Source organism: Tinamus guttatus, unplaced genomic scaffold (assembly GCF_059628265.1).
Source record: "Tinamus guttatus ecotype Peru unplaced genomic scaffold, ASM5962826v1 Tinamus_guttatus_pri_ptg000307l, whole genome shotgun sequence".
Taxonomy (NCBI): Eukaryota; Metazoa; Chordata; class Aves; order Tinamiformes; family Tinamidae; genus Tinamus; species Tinamus guttatus.
The window spans coordinates 1936985-1954897 of NW_028288841.1; the positions used below are offsets into that span (position 1 = coordinate 1936985).

General features: G+C 60.6%; 3 protein-coding genes across 4 annotated transcripts; 1 reads left to right on the forward strand and 2 right to left on the reverse strand.

Annotated features, from left to right (window-relative positions):
- Nucleotides 1-3862: 3862 nt before the first annotated feature.
- On the reverse strand, nucleotides 3863-6345 carry KLHDC8B (kelch domain containing 8B). Its single transcript, XM_088528331.1, has 5 exons — nucleotides 5872-6345; nucleotides 5090-5254; nucleotides 4753-4977; nucleotides 4559-4660; nucleotides 3863-4146 (listed from the first exon to the last, which is right to left on the reverse strand). The coding sequence occupies exons 1-5, from the start codon at nucleotides 6236-6238 to the stop codon at nucleotides 3950-3952; spliced, it is 1056 nt and encodes a 351-aa protein (XP_088384457.1). The 5' UTR covers nucleotides 6239-6345; the 3' UTR covers nucleotides 3863-3949.
- Nucleotides 6346-7683: 1338 nt separating this feature from the next.
- LOC148594035 (uncharacterized) lies at nucleotides 7684-11237 on the reverse strand. Its single transcript, XM_088528332.1, has 5 exons — nucleotides 11036-11237; nucleotides 10576-10961; nucleotides 9593-9753; nucleotides 9073-9205; nucleotides 7684-7936 (listed from the first exon to the last, which is right to left on the reverse strand). Exons 1-5 carry the CDS (start codon nucleotides 11187-11189, stop codon nucleotides 7730-7732), a joined length of 1041 nt encoding a protein of 346 aa, XP_088384458.1. The 5' UTR covers nucleotides 11190-11237; the 3' UTR covers nucleotides 7684-7729.
- A 96-nt stretch (nucleotides 11238-11333) lies between these two features.
- CCDC71 (coiled-coil domain containing 71) lies at nucleotides 11334-15357 on the forward strand. Of its 2 annotated transcripts, none has more exons than XM_088528207.1 (2): nucleotides 11334-11402; nucleotides 13434-15357. In XM_088528207.1, the coding sequence occupies exon 2, from the start codon at nucleotides 13494-13496 to the stop codon at nucleotides 14685-14687; it is 1194 nt and encodes a 397-aa protein (XP_088384333.1). In that variant the 5' UTR covers nucleotides 11334-11402; nucleotides 13434-13493; the 3' UTR covers nucleotides 14688-15357. The 2 variants fall into 2 exon arrangements, with proteins under 2 accessions (XP_088384333.1, XP_088384334.1); XM_088528208.1 differs by having other exon boundaries at nucleotides 11364-11381.
- The last annotated feature ends 2556 nt before the right edge of the window (nucleotides 15358-17913 follow it).

The following is a 17913-nucleotide window of genomic DNA, read 5'->3' on the forward strand; positions in this document are numbered from 1 at the left end:
ATTTATTTATTTATTTCCCTGAGTTCAAAGCCATTTTAATGCTGGCTAAAATGTTTGTTTGCTGGTTCAGAAGATACTCTGTAAGCACGGAAACACTAATACAGATGATATCACTTCACAGATGTATTTGAAAAACCAAGCACACTTCCGGTGTGCTCTTTCTGCCAAAAAAAGCTTCTTTTGGAGAGAAAAGCCTGAAACTCAGTGGTGTCAAATGAATGCCCTGCTTTATATGTGTATCTGCTTTCCTTAGCAAATACTGCAGAAATGAAGCTTTAACTAAATGAAAAAAACAAAGCAAAGCAGTATAGAACTGGACTTTTAGCCTTAAGAAACTTCTCAGAGTGCCAGTCTGTGTTGTTTTTTGCCTGTAAACAACAGTGCAATGTCTGATATAAATAGCTGAAGTTTATCCCCATGGCTTGTTTGCGCTCGGACCATATGATCATGGAATCGTAGAATCATCATTGTTGGAAAAGACCTTCAAGATGGCCCTGAAATGGGCAGCTTCCCTAAGAATAAAGCCAAGAATTGCATTCGTGCTCCAGGATCGCACTAACAGCCAAGACAGCTGTGCGCTTAAAGCCTATCTCTCTCCAGAGAGCTCTGCTGCAGGGAACATTAACATTTATGGCCCTTATTGAATAGACGAAGGCCTCGTTGTATCCCTGAACTTGACATCCTTGGCTCTGCTGACCTGCATGCAACTCCTTTACCAGGTGCCAGCTGTGCTGGCCATCGTGGGTAACATGTGGCACAATCTCATATATAGTTGCCTTCATCACTTGAATATCCATAATTACAAAGTTTGTCTGGAAGGCTCTTCTCGAGAGCTTGTGGGTCCCCATGTTCATCTGCAGCCTTTTCACCACTATTAGGAATGGATTTTCCAGTGCTTTGTGCACCACAGATAAGCCCGGTGCATACTCAGTACATTATTTTGGGTTATTATGCAGAGCTATTTGTATTTCTGACGTGGCTGGAGCTCTCTGGTTTGAGCGTCTACCAAGTTTGAGGAGCATGATAAATGAGATTTTGTATTTCCATCTCTCCCGACAACCGAAAAAATATTCCTATGAAGAAACATATTTTTTTAATTACGGGCTTGACAGCTAACTCCCTTTCCAGTCGCCCTCCCTCCCTCATCCCTAACGCAGCTCCTCTGAGATTAGTAATGTTGCCAGGCACTGGCTTGTAGAACAACTTATATCTGAAATAACAGACTGTGCTTCTAGCATTAAGCACCGTGGCCAGGTACTTGAAGCTTTTCATTTGGTAGAAATTGGAAGAACATGCCAGCAGATAGACAACAATATACTTTGAGCATATTCCTTAAGTTTTGGGTTTTTTTTTTTCCTTCAAAATGTGTGTAGTTTCACTGGAAACACAGGGACCCTTCTGGCTGCACTATGTCAGTCTTCAAGTGTGTTCAAGGCCACCATGATTCATTTTCCTTTTGGCTTTATTTTTTCTTTGAATATTTCGGACTTTATTTTTATTTCCGGATTTATTTTGCCTTTCTCCATCTGTCCCTCAGCTACTGCCCAGGCTTCTCCCTTCCCCTCATTTGGGCAGGGCTCTGTTCCTGTCCCTAAAAGCAGAGACAGAATTGAATGAGAAAACCAAACTTTTAGGACAAGACAGGTTATTCTTTCTGTTCTCAGCCATAGCGTAACCCCAGAAAAACAGGGTCACCCGATGAGCTACTACTTCAGTGCAACCACAGCGTGTGTCTTTAAAGATTCATTATCACAGAGGTAGTGATGAATCTTCCTCTCACTGTCTGTTCTTACCACTTGCTGCTGTCAAGGCTGGAGCGCTCACTAGGAGCTGCGAGTCATATTCCTAATTTCTGCCAGTAAACAAGCAAGCGATGCTGAAAACTGAGCCACTTAGAGCCACTTGGATTTGAAGCCTGTGACATTAAACAACGGCTAATGAGTAATGCCCTGCTGCAGCCTCAACGCCGCATCGGTGTTTTCGCAGGGAGAAGAGGGGCTGAAGCAACCGAGTGGTGCTGGGGATGTGCCCGAAGCCTCTGCTGGGGCTGGACCCAACGGGGCTCGGCCCTGGCTGATGCAGGGTGCCAAATCAGGGGGGTTGTGATGAGAGCGGAGCTCTCCCGTGCCCGGGATGCTGGGCCATGGATCCGGGATGCTCCCAGAGCCTGGTGGAGGGGGATGAGAGTGCGGCCAAGCGATCATCTCCCCGTTTTCCAAGAAGGAAAAGGCGACCGTGCTGGGGTGCAGGGGCATTGTGCAAGCGGGAAGCTGCTGCGATATTTCCCCCTGGAATGGGGTTATAACTGCGGGCAATGGAGCGGCTCGCTCTCTGGTGTTTCTGTTGTGTCCTGATGCTGAAGAAGCCTCGTGTGAAACCGCTGGCTCCAGCCACAGCTTACCCAAGCCGTGGGCAGCATCGGGCTGCAAGCGGAGCTGCACGGGGGAAGGATCAGAAGCACCGCGGTGCCGCAGGAACAGGAACGCTGGGGCTGTCGCACCACCACGGGGCACTGCAGGCTTTGCTGGGGCATGGACAGCAACACCAGCGCCATCCCGCTGCTCCAGCCCTCTCAGCCGGGCAGGGAGATGGGTCCCCAAGGCCAGGAGCCCCCCGGCTCCCCAGGGTGCCCCTCTGCGGGCCTCGGGGCTGGCTCAGACCACGAGCTGCCCCCGCAGGCCGGGCGGCCGGGGCATCGCGGGGCTGCGGGTGACGGGGTCCCCGTGGGCGCTCCGCTCCGGCACGCGGCAGTTTCTATAGCAACTCCAGAGGCAGGAGCTCAGGTATCCAAGGATATTCCTCTGGAAAGGCAGGAGATCCGGGTAGGGTGCAGACCCCAGGGACCCATCCCGAGACCTGCACCCCCCAAATCGCCCCTAACTGCAGCCTCTTGAGCCGTCCCCCCGTTATCACGCAGGAGGAGTCTCTGCCCTCAGACTTTCCCGTGCCTGGAGCGGTTCCAACTTTCCCCGCGTGCTCCCGCAGCAGAGGAAGCAGCCGCTCCGGCCGCGCGCCGGCGGATGCCACGCTCTGCAGTCAGCCGGCTTCGCAGCACAGCGCTCGCTCCCCATGCAGCGATCACGCTGGCTGCCTTTTCCAAAAGGTCACGCATTCGCATGTGGTATTTACCCAGACCGGGGAGATCTTCCTGCTGCCGTATCGCTAGGAGACGGAGCCTTTCCGTGCATCCGCAGCCTCGCGCCGTGCGCGGAGCAGGAGGCAGCCGGGCGAGCCCGCCGTGCCGAGCGCGCGGGGGGTCGCTGGTGCCGGTTCCTTGCACCGCTGCTGCTGCACACCCGCTCTTCCCGATGCTGACATTAGGAAATGGCACGAGGCGGCAGCTGGACGCGGCCACCTTGGCCTGGGCACCCGGCTGCATTCACACACCGCAGCAGGGCCAGGGCCGGCAGCCCCGGTGCTGGCTGCAGGGACACGGCTCTCCCGAGCCACCCGGACGAGCCCCAGGCCAAGCAGCACACTGGGAATGCTGGCGGTGCCGTGTCCCTATCCCAGGCTGTGGCACCCCATCCCCAAACGCTCCAGCTCGGATGCAGGGGCTTCTTCTACGCCTCACAGCCTGGCCAAGACAAAAATCCCCTCTTCACCCCTGTACTCACCTCCTCGCCTGCAGGAGGGGCCGGTCGGGAGCCAGGCTGCCCGGGCAGCGCACCCTGCGCCCGCCTCTCCTGCCACAACGGGGTAAAACTCCAGGCGTTTCGTTTATTCGAGGCACTACGTCACCTCCTAGGCACTGAGCTACAGGGCACCTCTGCGCTACATGAGACATCGACTGGGTCTACGACGACACGGCACGCACTGCTACACACACGGCACGGCCACGCCGCCGCCTCCGGCACGGCACGGCACGGCCGGCTCCGCGGGCTCGGGCGCATGCCCACCCTGTCCCCGACTTGAGGCACTTGGTGCTGCGCTGGGGCCGGCGCGCCGCTCAGGGCGCCTCGCGCAGGCACAGCGCCTCCACGGCGCCGCTGGGGCCCTGCGCCACGCCGCCGATGACGAAGAGCAGGCCGGGCGCCGCGCAGCTCGAGCAGGAGCAGCGGCCCGTGGGCATGGGCGGCAGCGGCTCCCACTTCTTCCGAGAGAGGCTGAAGCCTTCGGCAGAGGCCAGCGGGCACGACTGGTTGCCTGCAAAGAGACGGCGCGGCCTCAGCAGCCCTGTCGGTGCCAGCGGCCCCCGGGACGGCGCCGGCCCCTTCCTGACATCCCTGCTGCTGCTGATGGACAGCGCTAACCCTTATCCAGCCGCCCGCGGGGACGGCCGCAGCGCTGCCGGGGGAGAGGGAAGAAGCTCCGTGCGAGGCAGGAGGTGCCCTGGAGCTGCTGCCCCGGGCACGGCGCTGCGGAGCAGCCGGGAGGTCAGGGATGGGGGGGATGTTGGGTGCTGCATGGTCCCCACTACCGGGCAGGGAACCAACAGGTGGTCAAAACGGGAGCCAAACTGCATCAGTTTTCCCCTCCGTGGGCAGAGCTCGTTCCCCTCTCTGAACATGAGGCTCCCGCCTGCACAGTTGGACACACACCCCGCGCCGGGCATTACCGAGGCCGCCCACGGCCACCACTCTCCCTCCGAGGCAGCCGGCCACGAAGTCGGCTCTCTTCTCCCTCATGCGCACGGCGCGGCTCGGCTTGCTCCAGGCACCTGGGAAGGGCAGAGCGCTCGAGCATCGTCCCCCAGCACCAGCACTCGCCTCCAGCAGCGCTGCCGCCACGGGCACCAGCCCCGGCACTCACCCTGCGCGGGGTCGAACATCTCCACGGTGCTGACGAAGTGGGGCCGCGAGTAGAAGTTGTGGGGGCCGGGCTGCTGCAGGCCCCCCAGGCTGAAGACAACGCCGTCGGCCATGGCGCAGGCGGCGAAGGCCCGGCGGCTGGGCACGCTGGGGTAGCGCGTCCAGCTCCGCGTCTCCAGGTCGAAGGCCTCCAAGGCGGTGACGGGCAGCTTGCCCTGGCGGCCCCCTGCGCCCGGAGGAGACGCTGCGGCGGCCGGGACGTGCACCGTGCCCGGGGTGCCATGGGAGCCCCGCGCCGGGCCCTGAGCGGGTGGCATCGCCCGCCCCGCGGCACCTACCCAAGACGAAGATCTTGGTGCCCTGCAGGAAGGCGGAGGCCCCGTAGCAGGGGGTGGGCATGGAGGGCAGCGGCTGCCAGTGGTCCTTGGCCGGCTCGTAGACCCGCACCAGCGCCTGCGGGGCCGTGTCCGCCCCCATCCCGCCCAGCGCGTAGACGGCGCCGTCTGCAACACAGGCAGCGCTGCGGCGAGCGGCGGCGCTTGCGGGGCCGCGGCGAGCCCGGCCGGGACGGACCCACGGGCGCCCGGATCGCCCTCCTGTGCCGCGGCAGGAGGGAGCACCCGGCCATCAGCTCTAATTATACACGGCAGCACCATCTCCCTGGAGACACCATGGCAACACGGCCATGCTGCCAAATGCCGCTTCCATTCGCCCCGCGCCGGCTCCCGCCGCGGCCGCGAGCCCCTCGGCCCTCCTCACGCACCCGCGTGGCGAGCAGAGGCCACGGGCAGAGCCAGCCGGGTGCTGAGCTGTGCAGCGGGCGCTGCTGCTGCCCCGGGGCTCACAGGCTGCTCGGCAAAGTTTGGGCAGGAGCATCCTCAGTGCACAGGGTTGTAGGGCAGGGAGCTGAGAGCCTTCAGGGCCCAAGCCACCCTCGCCGTGGTGCCATTGCCACCCAAAGGGGCATCTGCGAGCCCAGAAGGGGCAGCTGGGCTGCAGAGCGACAAACCCATTAACTGGGCAGCCTGGGGGCGACTGAGCAAAGCCCTTGCGCTGCGTCTCACGTGGCAGCGAGACTCGTCCCGCCTCGAGCATCGCAGGCCGCGTGCCGGCCCCTCACCTCTCTGGACGGCGGAGATGCCCATGGACGGCTGGGCCAGGGCCGCCTTCTTCTCCCACTTGCCCTCGTCCACGTTGTAGACCTCAACGGAGGCGAGGGGGCTCTGCGAGGCGTCCACGCCGCCCACCACGAGGATCTGCTTGCCCACGGCCAGGGCGGCGGCGCCGGCGCGCGGCGTGGGCAGCGGCGGCAGCGCGCTCCAGCGCTGCGTCGGGACGTCGAGCACCTCGGCGGCGCCCAAGGGGCGCCCGCTGCCGCCGCAGCCGCCCAGCACGAAGAGCTGCCCGTCGCGGTGCGCGGCGCTGCAGTACACGCGCCGCGTGGGCATGGCCGGGAAGGAGGCCCACGCGAAGGCGCCCGCGGCCATGGACCGGCTCAGCCGCCCCGGGGGTCCCCGGCCCCGGTGCCCGCCGCGCCGCCCATGCGGCCCGCAGCGGCGGGGCTCGGTGCGGGGCTGGCCGGGCTCCCGCGCTCCTTCCCCTGCGGGCAGAGCGGCGGCATCAGCGGTGGCGGCCCCGCGGCACCCGGTGCACAAGCTGTAACCTCCCCCGGGCTCCCGGTGCACAACGTGCACCCGCCGGGGCTCCCGCTCCGCGGCGCTCAGCCCGCACCCGCCGGGGCTCCCGGTGCGCAGCCCGCACCCACGGGGGCTCCCGGCGCTCAGCCCGCACCCACGGGGGCTCCCGGTGCACAACCCGCACCCACGGGGGCTCCCCGTGCGCAGCCCGCCCCGCCGGAGCTCCCCGGTGTCCCGGGACCCCCATCGCGCAGCCCGCTCCCGCAGCCCCGCGCTCACCTCGCCGCCGCCCCGCTCCGCTCCGCCGCTCTCCGCGCCGCCGCCCCGCGCCGGGCCCGCCCGCTGCCGCCGGGGGCGGCGCCGCTCCCGCCGCCGCCCCCCGCCACCCCGCACCTGCCCGGGCTGCTGCCCGCGGCCGCCCTCCCGGTACCGCGCGGCCGGTACCCGCACACGTTGCCCACCTTCCTCCAAGTCTCCGCAGGGAATCGGTGCACACCCCCCGGTCACGCTCGCACGGGACACCCGCGCTCCCCTTGCTGAGAAGCCCCCGGTGAGCACCGCGGTGGCCTGGGGCTCCTGCTGCGGGACACCCAGCACCCGGTGTGAGCCCCACACTGGTGTCTGGGCCGCTCGGCAGAGCCCCGAAGATGCTGCTGGTCCCAACGTCAGGACTGTCACCTTCTTCCCCGCTATGCAGAGCCCTGTGGGCAATCGGGGACCCAGGGCGCTTCCTGCCCGCCAGCACGGGCAGAATCGAGCACAGGAAGGAGCCTCACACCAGAAACTACACAGGAGGATTTGCTTTAAAACTAGGTGAGGTGACATCAAACCCCTGGCTCTGCCAGGGAGGACAGCGTGGAGCAAAGGGTAGTCACCGTGCACCGCAGGCAGGGCTTCCCGGTGGCACCGGCTCCAATCCAGCTGCAGGAGGAGCAGGGGACGCCCGAGCACCCGTGCGGCTCCTTGTGCTGCGGTGGCAGCCGGGGGTCCCCTAAGCACACAGAGCCATCCGGCCCGGCCGGCATGGAGCCTCGGGCTAAGCATGGAGCCGAGGGAAAGCGCACGGCTCCATCGTGGCAGCGCTTTCCAGCACGCTGGGGAAGGGACCGCAGAGGGAGCAGGTCCTCCCAGGGACCCCGTCACACAGCTCCTGAGTCACTTGTGCTTTGCGGAGAGGTCCTGGAGGTCCCTGGTACAACCGAGCGGGTGCAACAAACACTGGACAGGAAAGGGGACAGCTCAAAGGCCAGCCCGGGACTTCGGCTGTGTGGGGGAACAAGCAAGGAGCACCCCAGGTTTGAGCCCCTCAGCCCAGGTCGGCGCTGAGCCCTGGAAGCGGCATCACTGTCCGTCCCACAGCTGCCTCGGGGAGCCGCTCTCCGCGCGTGCCAGGTAGCGGTCGTAGTTCTCCTCGCACCTCTGCACGCAGCGGATGAAATAGTCCTCGTCAGCGATGGCCTCCAGGAGATGGGTCTGCACCAGGCAGACGTCGTAGAGCTCCGAGGTGGGAGCGCAGCGCACGCCGCTGCTGCCGCGCTCCGAGAACACCTGCAGGGACAGCACAGCACCCGGGTGGTCACCGCAGCCCGGGGACATCCCGCGGGCTGCGGTGGCAGAGGGCACGAGCTCCTGTTTTCACTCGGGCTGTAGAAGATGAAGTTTCCCCAGATTTCCCCTATCCACCAGGAAGGGCAGTCTCCACGGAAACTGCGAAGATGCTCAGCTGCCAGCTACGCCTGCTGCTGAGACGATGCCATCCTACCTGTCTGATCCGTGTGTGGAGACCCCGAGGGGCCAGAGGTGGTCATCCCAGATAGCCCAGAGCCCCCAGCTGCCCCACAAGTGGCTAAGGGGGGAGTTCCCTGATCGGGGAAGCAGTCTGAGGGGAGCAAGTCCCGCTTGTTGGCTGCTGCAGACGGCCGCAAGCAGGGGCCTCGGGCTCCTTGCAGAGCCTTCTGCATGAACTCACTCAAAACAGCCCAGGTCAGCCCCAAAACCTCCTTCTAACAGGCCTGCTCTGTGACTGGCATCACCAGCCACACATCCGCCAACGGAGGGAGCCTGAATGCAAGTGAACATCCAGAGTGTCCCTCCCCTCACCATTCCCCGGGTGTCCGGCAGGCGCTGCGGACCATTCCGAGGCTACCGCGCCCTTCCTTCCTCCCTTCCTCCCTCCCTTCCTCCCTCCCTTCCTCCCTTCCTTCCCTCCTTCCTTCCTTCCCTCCTTCCTTCCTTCCTTCCTTCCTTCCTTCCCTCCCTCGGTGGTTTGGACTTGCTGGCAGAGTGTTCAAACACCAGTAGCTGCCCGGCTGCCGAGCACACTTCCGTGTGCATTAGCGCTCCGTGCTGCGAGCGCAGCCGGGCACAAACGCTGCCCCTCGGACACCGGGCGCCGAACGCGCTCCGGCCGTGCTCGGGCAGGGGTGTCTCAGCCCCGCTGAGCAGTGAGCACGGGCAGGGAACGCCTGCTGCTTTGTGCTGACACCCCCACGTCCTCCCCACTGACAGCCCTGAGCATCCTCCTCAGAGATTCTAACCTCTTGGGCTCGAGTGACACCAGGGCTGAGCCTTGATTCCCCTTTGAATCAGTACAGGAGGATGAAGGGAAAAAAAAAAAGTGCCTGAAACAGCCAGAAACACCCTCCAGCCAGGGAAGCCAGGCCCTGAGGGGTGCAGCCACATACCTGGGAGTGAACAATCGTGTCCGTGTCGTCCAGCCGGATGTTGTCGTCAATAAAAATGTGGTGAACACTGGGATCGTGGGGGTCAATCCACAGGGGCTTCCCACCCTGTGCAGAATACTGATTTCTGGCCCACCTAAAAGAGCAAGCAGGACAGCAAACAGTCGGGGAAGGACATCACAGCAGCTCGTAGAGCTGGGCAAATCTGTGAAGCAAAGCAGCACGAGAGACACAGTCTAGTCCCTCTGCCTACTTCTGCCTCCCACCAGAGAAGCATTTTGTAGCCAGGTGCTGCACCAGAGGGTGCTTGGAGGAAAACAAGAGGGGCACGAGGTGATGGAGACCTGAGGGAGGATGTAAGAGCCCAGTCAGTCTCCCTGGATCAAAATGGGGAGAGCAGAGGTTACAGGGGTGGATGCACAGAAGAAATGACAAGGTGAAGACCTCAGAATCAGGTACTGTCTCTCAGAGAATGAGAGGGGAGGAGATGCCCAACTCGCTTCCTCAGCAGCCCATTTCTCACCAGTCAAAGTGGTCTTGGAAGCCTCCGATTCCCTCGAAAGAGCTGAAGTAGTTGTAGAGCTTTCTTTCATCTCCCCGGGTGGAAAGTCGCTCCGATCCCCGGCTCAGCACCACCTCTTGCTCACTGCAACGAATTTGGCCAGGAGTGAGGTCCACAGAGAGCTGCAGCATCATGGAAATAAGAGAAGAGGAAAGGTTTCCAAAGCGGACAGATTGTTTAGCGTGTTGTCAGAGACAACAAGCAGCAGGCTAGAGACTCCTCATGACAGTGTGGGAGGACAGCACTGGGGAAAACACACACAGAAATAGGGAATCCGTATAACACAAATGCTTTCCCCCTTCCGGGAAATGAAAAATGAGCATCCAGCCACTCGGTCATGCTGTTTAAGATTCCCCTTCCCGTCAACTCTCTGAGGAGGAACCGGAGCGACCTCTCAGCCCTGGCGCTCCTCTCCAGCATCCTGCAGGTGCGGGAGACTCCGACCAGGGGAGCCCTGTTGTGCTGCACAAACCCCTCTCTGCAGGAAGAGACGCTGGAAGCCGGGATCGCCGGAGAGGAGCGGATCCTCCCCACATGCCCCACGCCGCTCGAGAGCAGCACGGGGCTCCCGAGCACACGTGGGCTCTTCCCAAGAGGCTGGATGCATTTCATAGAATCATAGAATGCTTAGGGTTGGAAGGGACCTCTAGAGATCATCTAGTCCAACCCCTGCACACGCAGGGTCACCTAGAGCACGTGGCACAGGACTGCATCCAAGCGGGTTTGGAAGATCTCCAGAGAAGGAGACTCCACAACCTCTCTGGGCAGCCTGTTCCAGCGCTCTGTCACCCTCACTGTCAATAAATTTTTCCTTAAGTTCCTATGGAATTCTTGGTGTTTCAGTTTCCGGCCATTTCTCCTCGCAGAGGCCGGCGCGGCGGAAAGGCGGGAGGCTGAGCGCGCCGAGACGTGCGGAGTTCGAGGCAGGACCCACGGCGACTCACCGGCAGGTCGCGCAGGCCGGGGAAGCGCGGGTGCTGGCCGGCCAGGGCGCAGCGCACGGCGCGCAGCGCGCGGGGCACGTCGCTGCCGAAGCTCCTGAAGAGCAGCGCGAAGTCGCGGCCGTCGCGGTGCAGCGCGTGCAGCAGGCGGAAGAAGGAGGGCAGCAGCACGTGGTAGTGCCGGCCGCCCTCGCCCCGCGCCGACAGCGCCGCGTGCGGCTCGCCCGGCCACTCGAGGAGCCGCAGGGAGCGCGCGTGGAGGCCGCGGAAGCGCCGGCCCGGGCCCAGCTCCGTGAAGGCCACGTCGCGGCCGAAGCGGCTGTAGTAGCTGAGCGCGCCGGGGCACGGCGGGCGCAGCGAGGGCTGCTCGCTCGCCCACTGCCACTCGCCTGCAAGGGAGAGGAGGGCGCTCAGCGGCGGCGGCGGCGGGGCGGGCGGGCAGGGCCGCGCGTCGCGCTCTCACCGGCGGGCCCGGCGGCGCCCCACGTCACGGTGCAGAGGAAGCTGTTGAGCGCGGCGCGCGGGCCCTGCCCGCTCACGGCGTCCGCCGCCAGCACCGTGTTGTTGAGGTCCACGTGCAGCACGAGCCGCCGCCGCCGCCCCGCGCGCGCGCTCATCGCGCCGCCGTTACCTGGAGACCGCGCCGCTTCCGGCGAGCCGCTTCCGGCGCGGCGCCCCCCGCCGGGGGCGGGGCACGCGGCGGGCGGGGGGCGTGGCCGCTGCCGTCGCCGGCGCGGGGGGCGGAAGCGGAAGCGGGGGCGCTTCCGGCGCGCGGCGGCGGCCATGTTGGAGCGGCGGCGCAGCGGCGGGTGCGGGCGTCGCGGCGGCCGGTAGGTTGGGGCCCGCGGGCCCGGGCCCCGCGCTGCCGGCGGGGGCGCTGCGAGCCCCGCGCCGCGCCGCCCCGACGGGCGCGCCCGCCGCCCGCACCGAACACCCCCGCGCGCTCCCGGCCCCGCAGCCCCGGGCGAGGCCTCCCTGGCGGCCTCCGCGGGCGTCGCAGCCCCGTGTCCCGCTGTCACCCCCGCGGGCAGCACGGCGCCCCGGGAGGTGCCGGGGAGCCCCGTTCCCGCCCCCGTTGGGGACCTTTGGCGCCCTTTGGCGCTTGTCCTAGGGCTTGTCCCCAGGTAACAGCTTGAGCGAAACCCACCGGCGTCCGAGCACGGGCCCGTTGGTGGCCGCCCGCCCTGCGCCCTGTGTGACACTGTGCAGGGCCGCGTCGCTCCCGGCCCCGCTGCCGCAGAAGCGCCTGCCCGGGTGTTCTGACCGTTCCCGGCGCGGTGTGAAGCTCACAGCAGAAGGCTGTATGTTTTGCTGTATATATTTCATTGCTAAAAGCACACTGGTGGTTTTGCTGCCTCCCTCCCCACCGAATCCGAATTCATCCATTGCATCCTCTCTTGCCGCTGCTCTGTACGTCCTCCCTCTGCCTTGTATCTGCGGCTCATTTTTGAGGTGACAGATCTCCCCCTTAGCCAGTGGTGCCGCTCCAGCGCTTTCCTTCCTGCCTCCCCTTCCCAGCAGGAGATGCCCCGAGCGTTGCCAGGACCTACGTTATCCTTCTCCCAGTCCCCGTCCTGCCGCCGCGTCCCCGGAGCGCGCGGTGGGGACCAGCCTGTCGCGTGGAGCCCGCAGGCCCCTCGCACCCCATTGCTGACGTGGGGTGAAGCCACAGGCTGTGCGGCCTCTCCATGCTGTTTGTGGTGGCCCCGGTGCCCCTGGCCCTGCCAGGCTCTGTGGCTGCCACGTAACCGGAGCTCCGGAGATGACCTGACACGTGAGCAGTCCTGCTCGCCCTGCTCAGGTGCTGGTTTCCTGTTGTGACTTTCTCATCTGCTTCCTGCCCTCCGTGATAGCATCGATATTTCTGTGAGAAAGATTCTTCGCTGAACACATCTGATGAGGTTAAGACATTGAAGACTTCATAAGTTCTTGCAGCATGCGATAGTCTTGAGTCCTCCCAGGCTCCTGCCTCATTCCTCAGCTTCTTCTTTTTAAAAAACAGCAGTTATTGCTTCTGTCTGAGGCCGGTAGTTGCCTAGTGCCTGTAGGGGTGAGTGGAGCACCATCCCTCAGGCCGTTGTGCCAGGTCCTGGTGCTCTCTGCTTCCTCCTCGCTGCCCTTCTTGAGTTTCCTGCTTTCTTCTCGCTTGGCAGCGAGTGTCACTGGGTCGACAGCAGTTTGCTGTGACAGCACGTTGTGGACTGTTGCTCACATGGGGAGAAACAAGGAACAGAGCTGTCTTTCTACAGTGCTTGGCATCGACGAAGCACGACTGAAATAGCCTCCAGCTCTGCTGTCTGCTCTTCAGAAGGATGCTGCAGATTTGGCAGGGATTCAAAATCAGTTTTGAGCAGAATCAAACAGAAAGCTGCAAAATTGAACGTGACACTGGGATAGACTTGAGGAACTCGGGCTGTGTAGTTCACTGAAGAGTGTTGCCATGGCTTGGTCGTCGTCTTCTCAGTACGTGCACAGGGAAAAGATTTAACGGAGGGCTGCTTTACAGAGGCAAAACGTGATCTGATTGCGAGAAGCTGAGGCTTATCACTCTCAAACTGGAAATGAGCTGCACATTTCACTGAGTTAACCAGTGGAACAGTTCATCTTGGGATGGGTTGGATGGGATTGCCTGAAACCTTTGGGATTTAAGTTATTTCTGCAATAGAGATGCCTTAGTTTTACTGCAAAGACATAACAGTGACAGGATTTTCTCGATGCTGCTGCTAGTTTTGAGTTATGCACAGAATGAGACCTGATGTTTGTGAGTAGCCAGCTCTAGTCTTAATGGTTTCAGGTCCCTACTTAAAAATGCGAGATGATTCCAGTTGCCGTAAGCTAACTGTCTTCTCTCTCCTTTTGAGGTGTCACGGGTTGTTTTTCCAGTAACTTGGATCTTTTGAAGCACTTCCTTGCCTAATGCCATGAATATTGCAGCGAACAATGCGGAAGAAAAAGCTGTCCATTCCTGGTCGAGAATTTCCTCTGCGGGACAGAAAGTGCTGGAGGAAGCTCTCCGAGTCTTCAACCCAATGTCTAAGGACCTTTCAGACACGGAGACCCAGCTGGTGGCCTTTATTCAGAGCCTCAAGGAGGAAGGCTACCAGCCCACAATTCTAAGGAGTAAAGATGTGTACGGTTACAGTTCCTGTACAGCGGACACCCCGAACCAAACGAAAGGGAGCGCACAGCGTGTTGGCACCGCCACGTCCGAGCCTGCTAAAACTCCAGCTAGAAGCACTGCAGCTGTCACAAAGGTGCCTGCTTCAGCCACGGGCGTTTCGGTGGCCTCCTCCAAGGTCTCTGCTAAACCTGCCCCTAAGGGTAGTTCCACAAACCTGCTGCTGAGCTCCCTGAAGCAGACGAGATCTGGCACGTCCAAGGCCTCGGCAGTGGGCTTTCCTGCCGGCATGTATCCTGAGGTGTATCCAGCAATGAGACTGTCTGTGGTTCTGGAAGCTCTGGTGCCACTGAAAAGCACCGCGTCCTGCTTGGAATCCAAGCGCAAACAGGGGCGTCTCGGAATCTCGCCCTCGGACCTTAAACTCCTCGAGGCTTCGAGTCCGCCAAGGCAGTCTTCCTCGGGCAAGAGCACTAAAATAAAAGAGGCGAAGGGGAAGAAGCGCTTGGTGAGGAGGAAAGCACAGGATCCCACCGGCCTCCCGGTGAATCTTCTGAAGGGACCAAAGGGCGGCGTGCTGCAGGAGAGCAACGCCTGCAAAGCCTCGGGCGTCCTCAACGGCAGAGTCACCGGCAGCAACGCCCAAGGCGGCACCGGAGCGCCGCGGTCCAAGGCTTTGAAAATCAAAGCTAAGGAGGCTCCTGTGGGGAAGACGGAGTGGAAGGAGAGCGGCAGCCGCCAGGAGGCTGTCGGGCGGAAGAGGAAAGGAGCTGCAGAGGTGAGAGAAGCGCCGCGGAAGAAGAAAGCAAATACCATTCCTGCCCGAAATAAACCTCAGCGGGCTCAGAGCACTTTGAATTTGCTGAAATTCCGGGCAATCAAGGTGGACAACTCTTCCGATGACGAAGTGAGGAGGAGAGCACAGAAAATCCTTAGGGTCAACCTGTCCCCTGTGATCCGAATTCAGCCCTTGTCTCATTCTCACAGCGTCCCCTGAATTTCTTCACTTTGTCACTTTTTTTTTTTTCCGTAAGTATGAGCCAAGCGCCAGAGTGTGGAGAAGTTTCAGAGCAGTTTTGGATCTCTAGTGCCTGGTGACAATACGTCAACTAACACCTGCAGATGGGGCAGCCCACTCCGGTGCTGTTCCTGGCTGTTTCTGCCACTGCTGTGCAGAGCATAAGGGCGAAGCCACATTTACAAGGACAGGATGGTGACTCCTTGCCCCCAGCAAGCCGAGCAGCTCAAAGCGTTCTCTTTCTGTGGGGTCTTTTTTAAATGTGCCAGGCTGTGCCCTCGTGCAGAGGGAGAACACGCGACTTTCTCGTGACTGTGATGCACTGTGATATTTGCTCTTTTTCAAGCTGTACATTTACTGGTTTTATTTTGATCAAATTTTATAACTTTATTATCTATATATCTATATATCTATATATGTGCATATTGCCCAGGAACTGTGGGAAGATGCACTTCCTCCACCCCTCTGGGATTGGGTTCAATAGCTTTTGCTCCCCCTCCCCTTCAGCCAGTCTTTTGTTGAAAGGTGCCAGCATTTCTTTGTGATTCAGTGTTGTGACAGTCTGTGCTGGGCTCTCTTCAGCAGCTCAGAAGCAGGCAGAATTATAGGCACTTGTTTGGCTCCAACAACACCGTGCAATTTTGGAGAATGACCAGCTGATAGTTGAGTGTTGTTTTAACTGTACTGTTGGTATTACCTCCGCACAAAAGCTGAGGAGTGCTAGCAGGCTGTTGCCTGCAGGTCTGCCTAACGCTTCCAGGTGCCTCCTCCATTTGTTGGGAGCAGAAGCTCTGAACTCATCTTGTGGGCTTGGCCCCAAAGAGCAATTCTGGTTTAGATCCCAGTGGTGTTTTGCTCCCTTGTTCCCTGGGTGCAAACTTAGAAAATGAATTTGTGACTGTTGCCAGCTTAGGAGCTGGAGCTGTTAATTACTCCTTCCTGCACACAAATGAACCGTTTTGCAGTTGCTGAATGTTTCAGGAGCAGATTTGAGGTGCCAGTGGAGAGGAGACCTGCTGTGTTAGAATGTATTAGATACATCCTGCCTCTCCGTGGGTTCAGTGGGGTATGTGAGCCTGAATCAAAGCAGAAAAGCAGAAGCGTTGGGAGGATATATGCCAGCACTTAAAATGAACGTAACGAATCGTACGCTCTCGGTTTGTGCGGTAGGAGAGGAGCACTTCCCAAGGAGGCCGAGCAGGGGCTGGCGCTGCCTCCTGCTTTGTGGTCAGGCCAGTAATCCGCTTGTTCTCTCACCAGCTCAAAAGAGCAGCTGCCTGGCCTGGTAATCCCTGGGTATGGGCTGAAAGGCAGAGCTCCTTTGGGAAAGCGCAGATCGCTGCGGTTCCAACCGTCTCTAGCGCCTATCTGGACATCAGTGCTTTATGAGAAGGGTCAGTACCTGATCCCGGTGCACAGAGGAAAGCTGGAGCACGTAGAGGAGAAAAACAACCCCAAGGGAGCGAGAAACGGAGTCCTGAGGCACTCGTGCCAGGTAGGGCAGCGCTGGTGGCCGGGTGGAGGTTTTCCCTTGGGAGCTGCGTGCAGGCTCTCAGTCACGCGCTCGGGCTCTGTGTTGGTTTTGCGTAGCTGAATTCCTGTGGAAGATCATAATTTGCTGCAGTGTTTGAGGCTGACCTGCAAATGCTGCTGGTTGGCTGGAGAGCAGGAGGAAATATTTTCTTCTGCTACTGTGTTTCGAAATGCCCTGGCAGAGAGATCCCCTTTCCTGACATGATGCTGGATGAAGAGAGATCCTGCATCGCTGCTGCCCAGCCAGGGTTGCTTTGTCTCTTTTGTTTCCATCCCTTCAGACCCTTCCCATTCCCACGCTCTCAAATGCCAGGTCTTGAAGTCTTGCCCTGGGGTTTCTCTTTTGGCTCTTTCCTGAGGAGGGCTCTGCTCTCCAGCCTGTGCTGTCGAGGCCCGACAGGCTGTTCTCGTGGCTTCCCCTCGCTCCCAGCCCCATATAAGGGCACCAAGAAGCGTCTCCGGAGCCTCTTTCTGTGCAGCGAGCAGATGTCCTAGCCGAGTGCCTGGGCTTTGGGGGGAAGAGCAGCTGAACTTAGGCTGAGCTTGCTTTTCCTGCTGCCTGAAGAGCCTCCGGGAGGCTGAGCACCTGAGGCCAGCACATCAGGACACATCCTTTGCCCTTGTCATCCTCTGTGCTGCGTTGCTCCCTGCTGTTCCCTGTCACCTCTTGTGTTTCACCAGCCTGAACCTTTGCCAGTCGCAGAGTTGGCTTGTGCTGTTGCTAACCTCACGGGGCAGAACGTAGCTGCCTTAGCAGGGCTCTGCCTCTCTAGGCACTGAGCTGAGCTCTGAAAACACTTGGTGATGACGGCTCGCCCGATATCCCCCCAGGCCACCAGCATAACTGTGCTCAGGGACTTGTCTGTGATGTGTCAAATCCCTGGCAGCCTTTCTGCTCATCTGTAGCAGAGACCAGAGGGCACCTGAGCTGACTGGGCAGCACTGGAGCTCTCAGTGCTCAAGTCTAATTTGCCACGTGCCTGTCACGCCGATTCTCTGCCATCCTGACGCGTCCTCCTGTGCGGATGAGTTTGGAATTTGGCTTGGAGGAATGCAGCTTGTTAATAGCAGAGGGTCTTGGTAGCTTCTTGTGCCAATGTCAGCAAGTGCTGCCTGACAGTTCCTTCCCAGCGAGTCTGCTGTTGGCACGCGGGTGCCCGCAGCCAGGCAGGGGTAGGTTTTGCAGCGCTCAGTCTCGTGGCTGTGCACAGGCACTCCTGGAATCCTTGGACACGGATGCGCAGGAGGCGCAGAAGGGGCTGTGTTGGGTTGGCTCCGTGCTGGCTGGTTCAGGGAAGATCAAGGGTTTAATCAAAACAAGTCTAAGACTTCATCTCAACAGAGATCTCAAGTGGTCCCTTCCAACCTAGTTTTTTTCTGGCTGTGATTAGATCATTTGCCCTCCAGGCGTCCGCAGCAGCAGGAGCTGGCACAGCAGGTAGGGAATGCGTTGCCCGGGGTGCTGCGGGCTCTGCCCGGCGCGCTGTGTGCGCCTTGCTCAGACCTGCTTCTCTATTAGTCATTTTGAATTCATCCAAGTGCCTAACCCGGCCTGTGCCGTTCCTGGGCGCGGAGGCAGCCAAGAGCTCTGGAGACGCTCTCTCAGGAATGCTTTCCCCATGTGGATTTATGCCACTGTCGCTTGTAGAAATGATTCAGAGTTGAAAGGACT

Coding starts and splice junctions, on each gene's coding strand:
- LOC148594035 (XM_088528332.1), bottom strand. CDS start 11,189: ATGAGCGCGCGCGCGGGGCGGCGGCGGCGGCTCGTGCTGCACGTGGAC. Junction 9,754..10,575: donor CCGGCCTGCGCGACCTGCCG/GTGAGTCGCCGT, acceptor ATGATGCTGCAG/CTCTCTGTGGACCTCACTCC. Junction 7,937..9,072: donor ACACGATTGTTCACTCCCAG/GTATGTGGCTGC, acceptor CTGTCCCTGCAG/GTGTTCTCGGAGCGCGGCAG.
- KLHDC8B (XM_088528331.1), bottom strand. CDS start 6,238: ATGGCCGCGGGCGCCTTCGCGTGGGCCTCCTTCCCGGCCATGCCCACG. Junction 4,978..5,089: donor CACCAAGATCTTCGTCTTGG/GTAGGTGCCGCG, acceptor CTCCGGGCGCAG/GGGGCCGCCAGGGCAAGCTG. Junction 4,661..4,752: donor GATGTTCGACCCCGCGCAGG/GTGAGTGCCGGG, acceptor TGCCCTTCCCAG/GTGCCTGGAGCAAGCCGAGC.
- CCDC71 (XM_088528207.1), top strand. CDS start 13,494: ATGAATATTGCAGCGAACAATGCGGAAGAAAAAGCTGTCCATTCCTGG.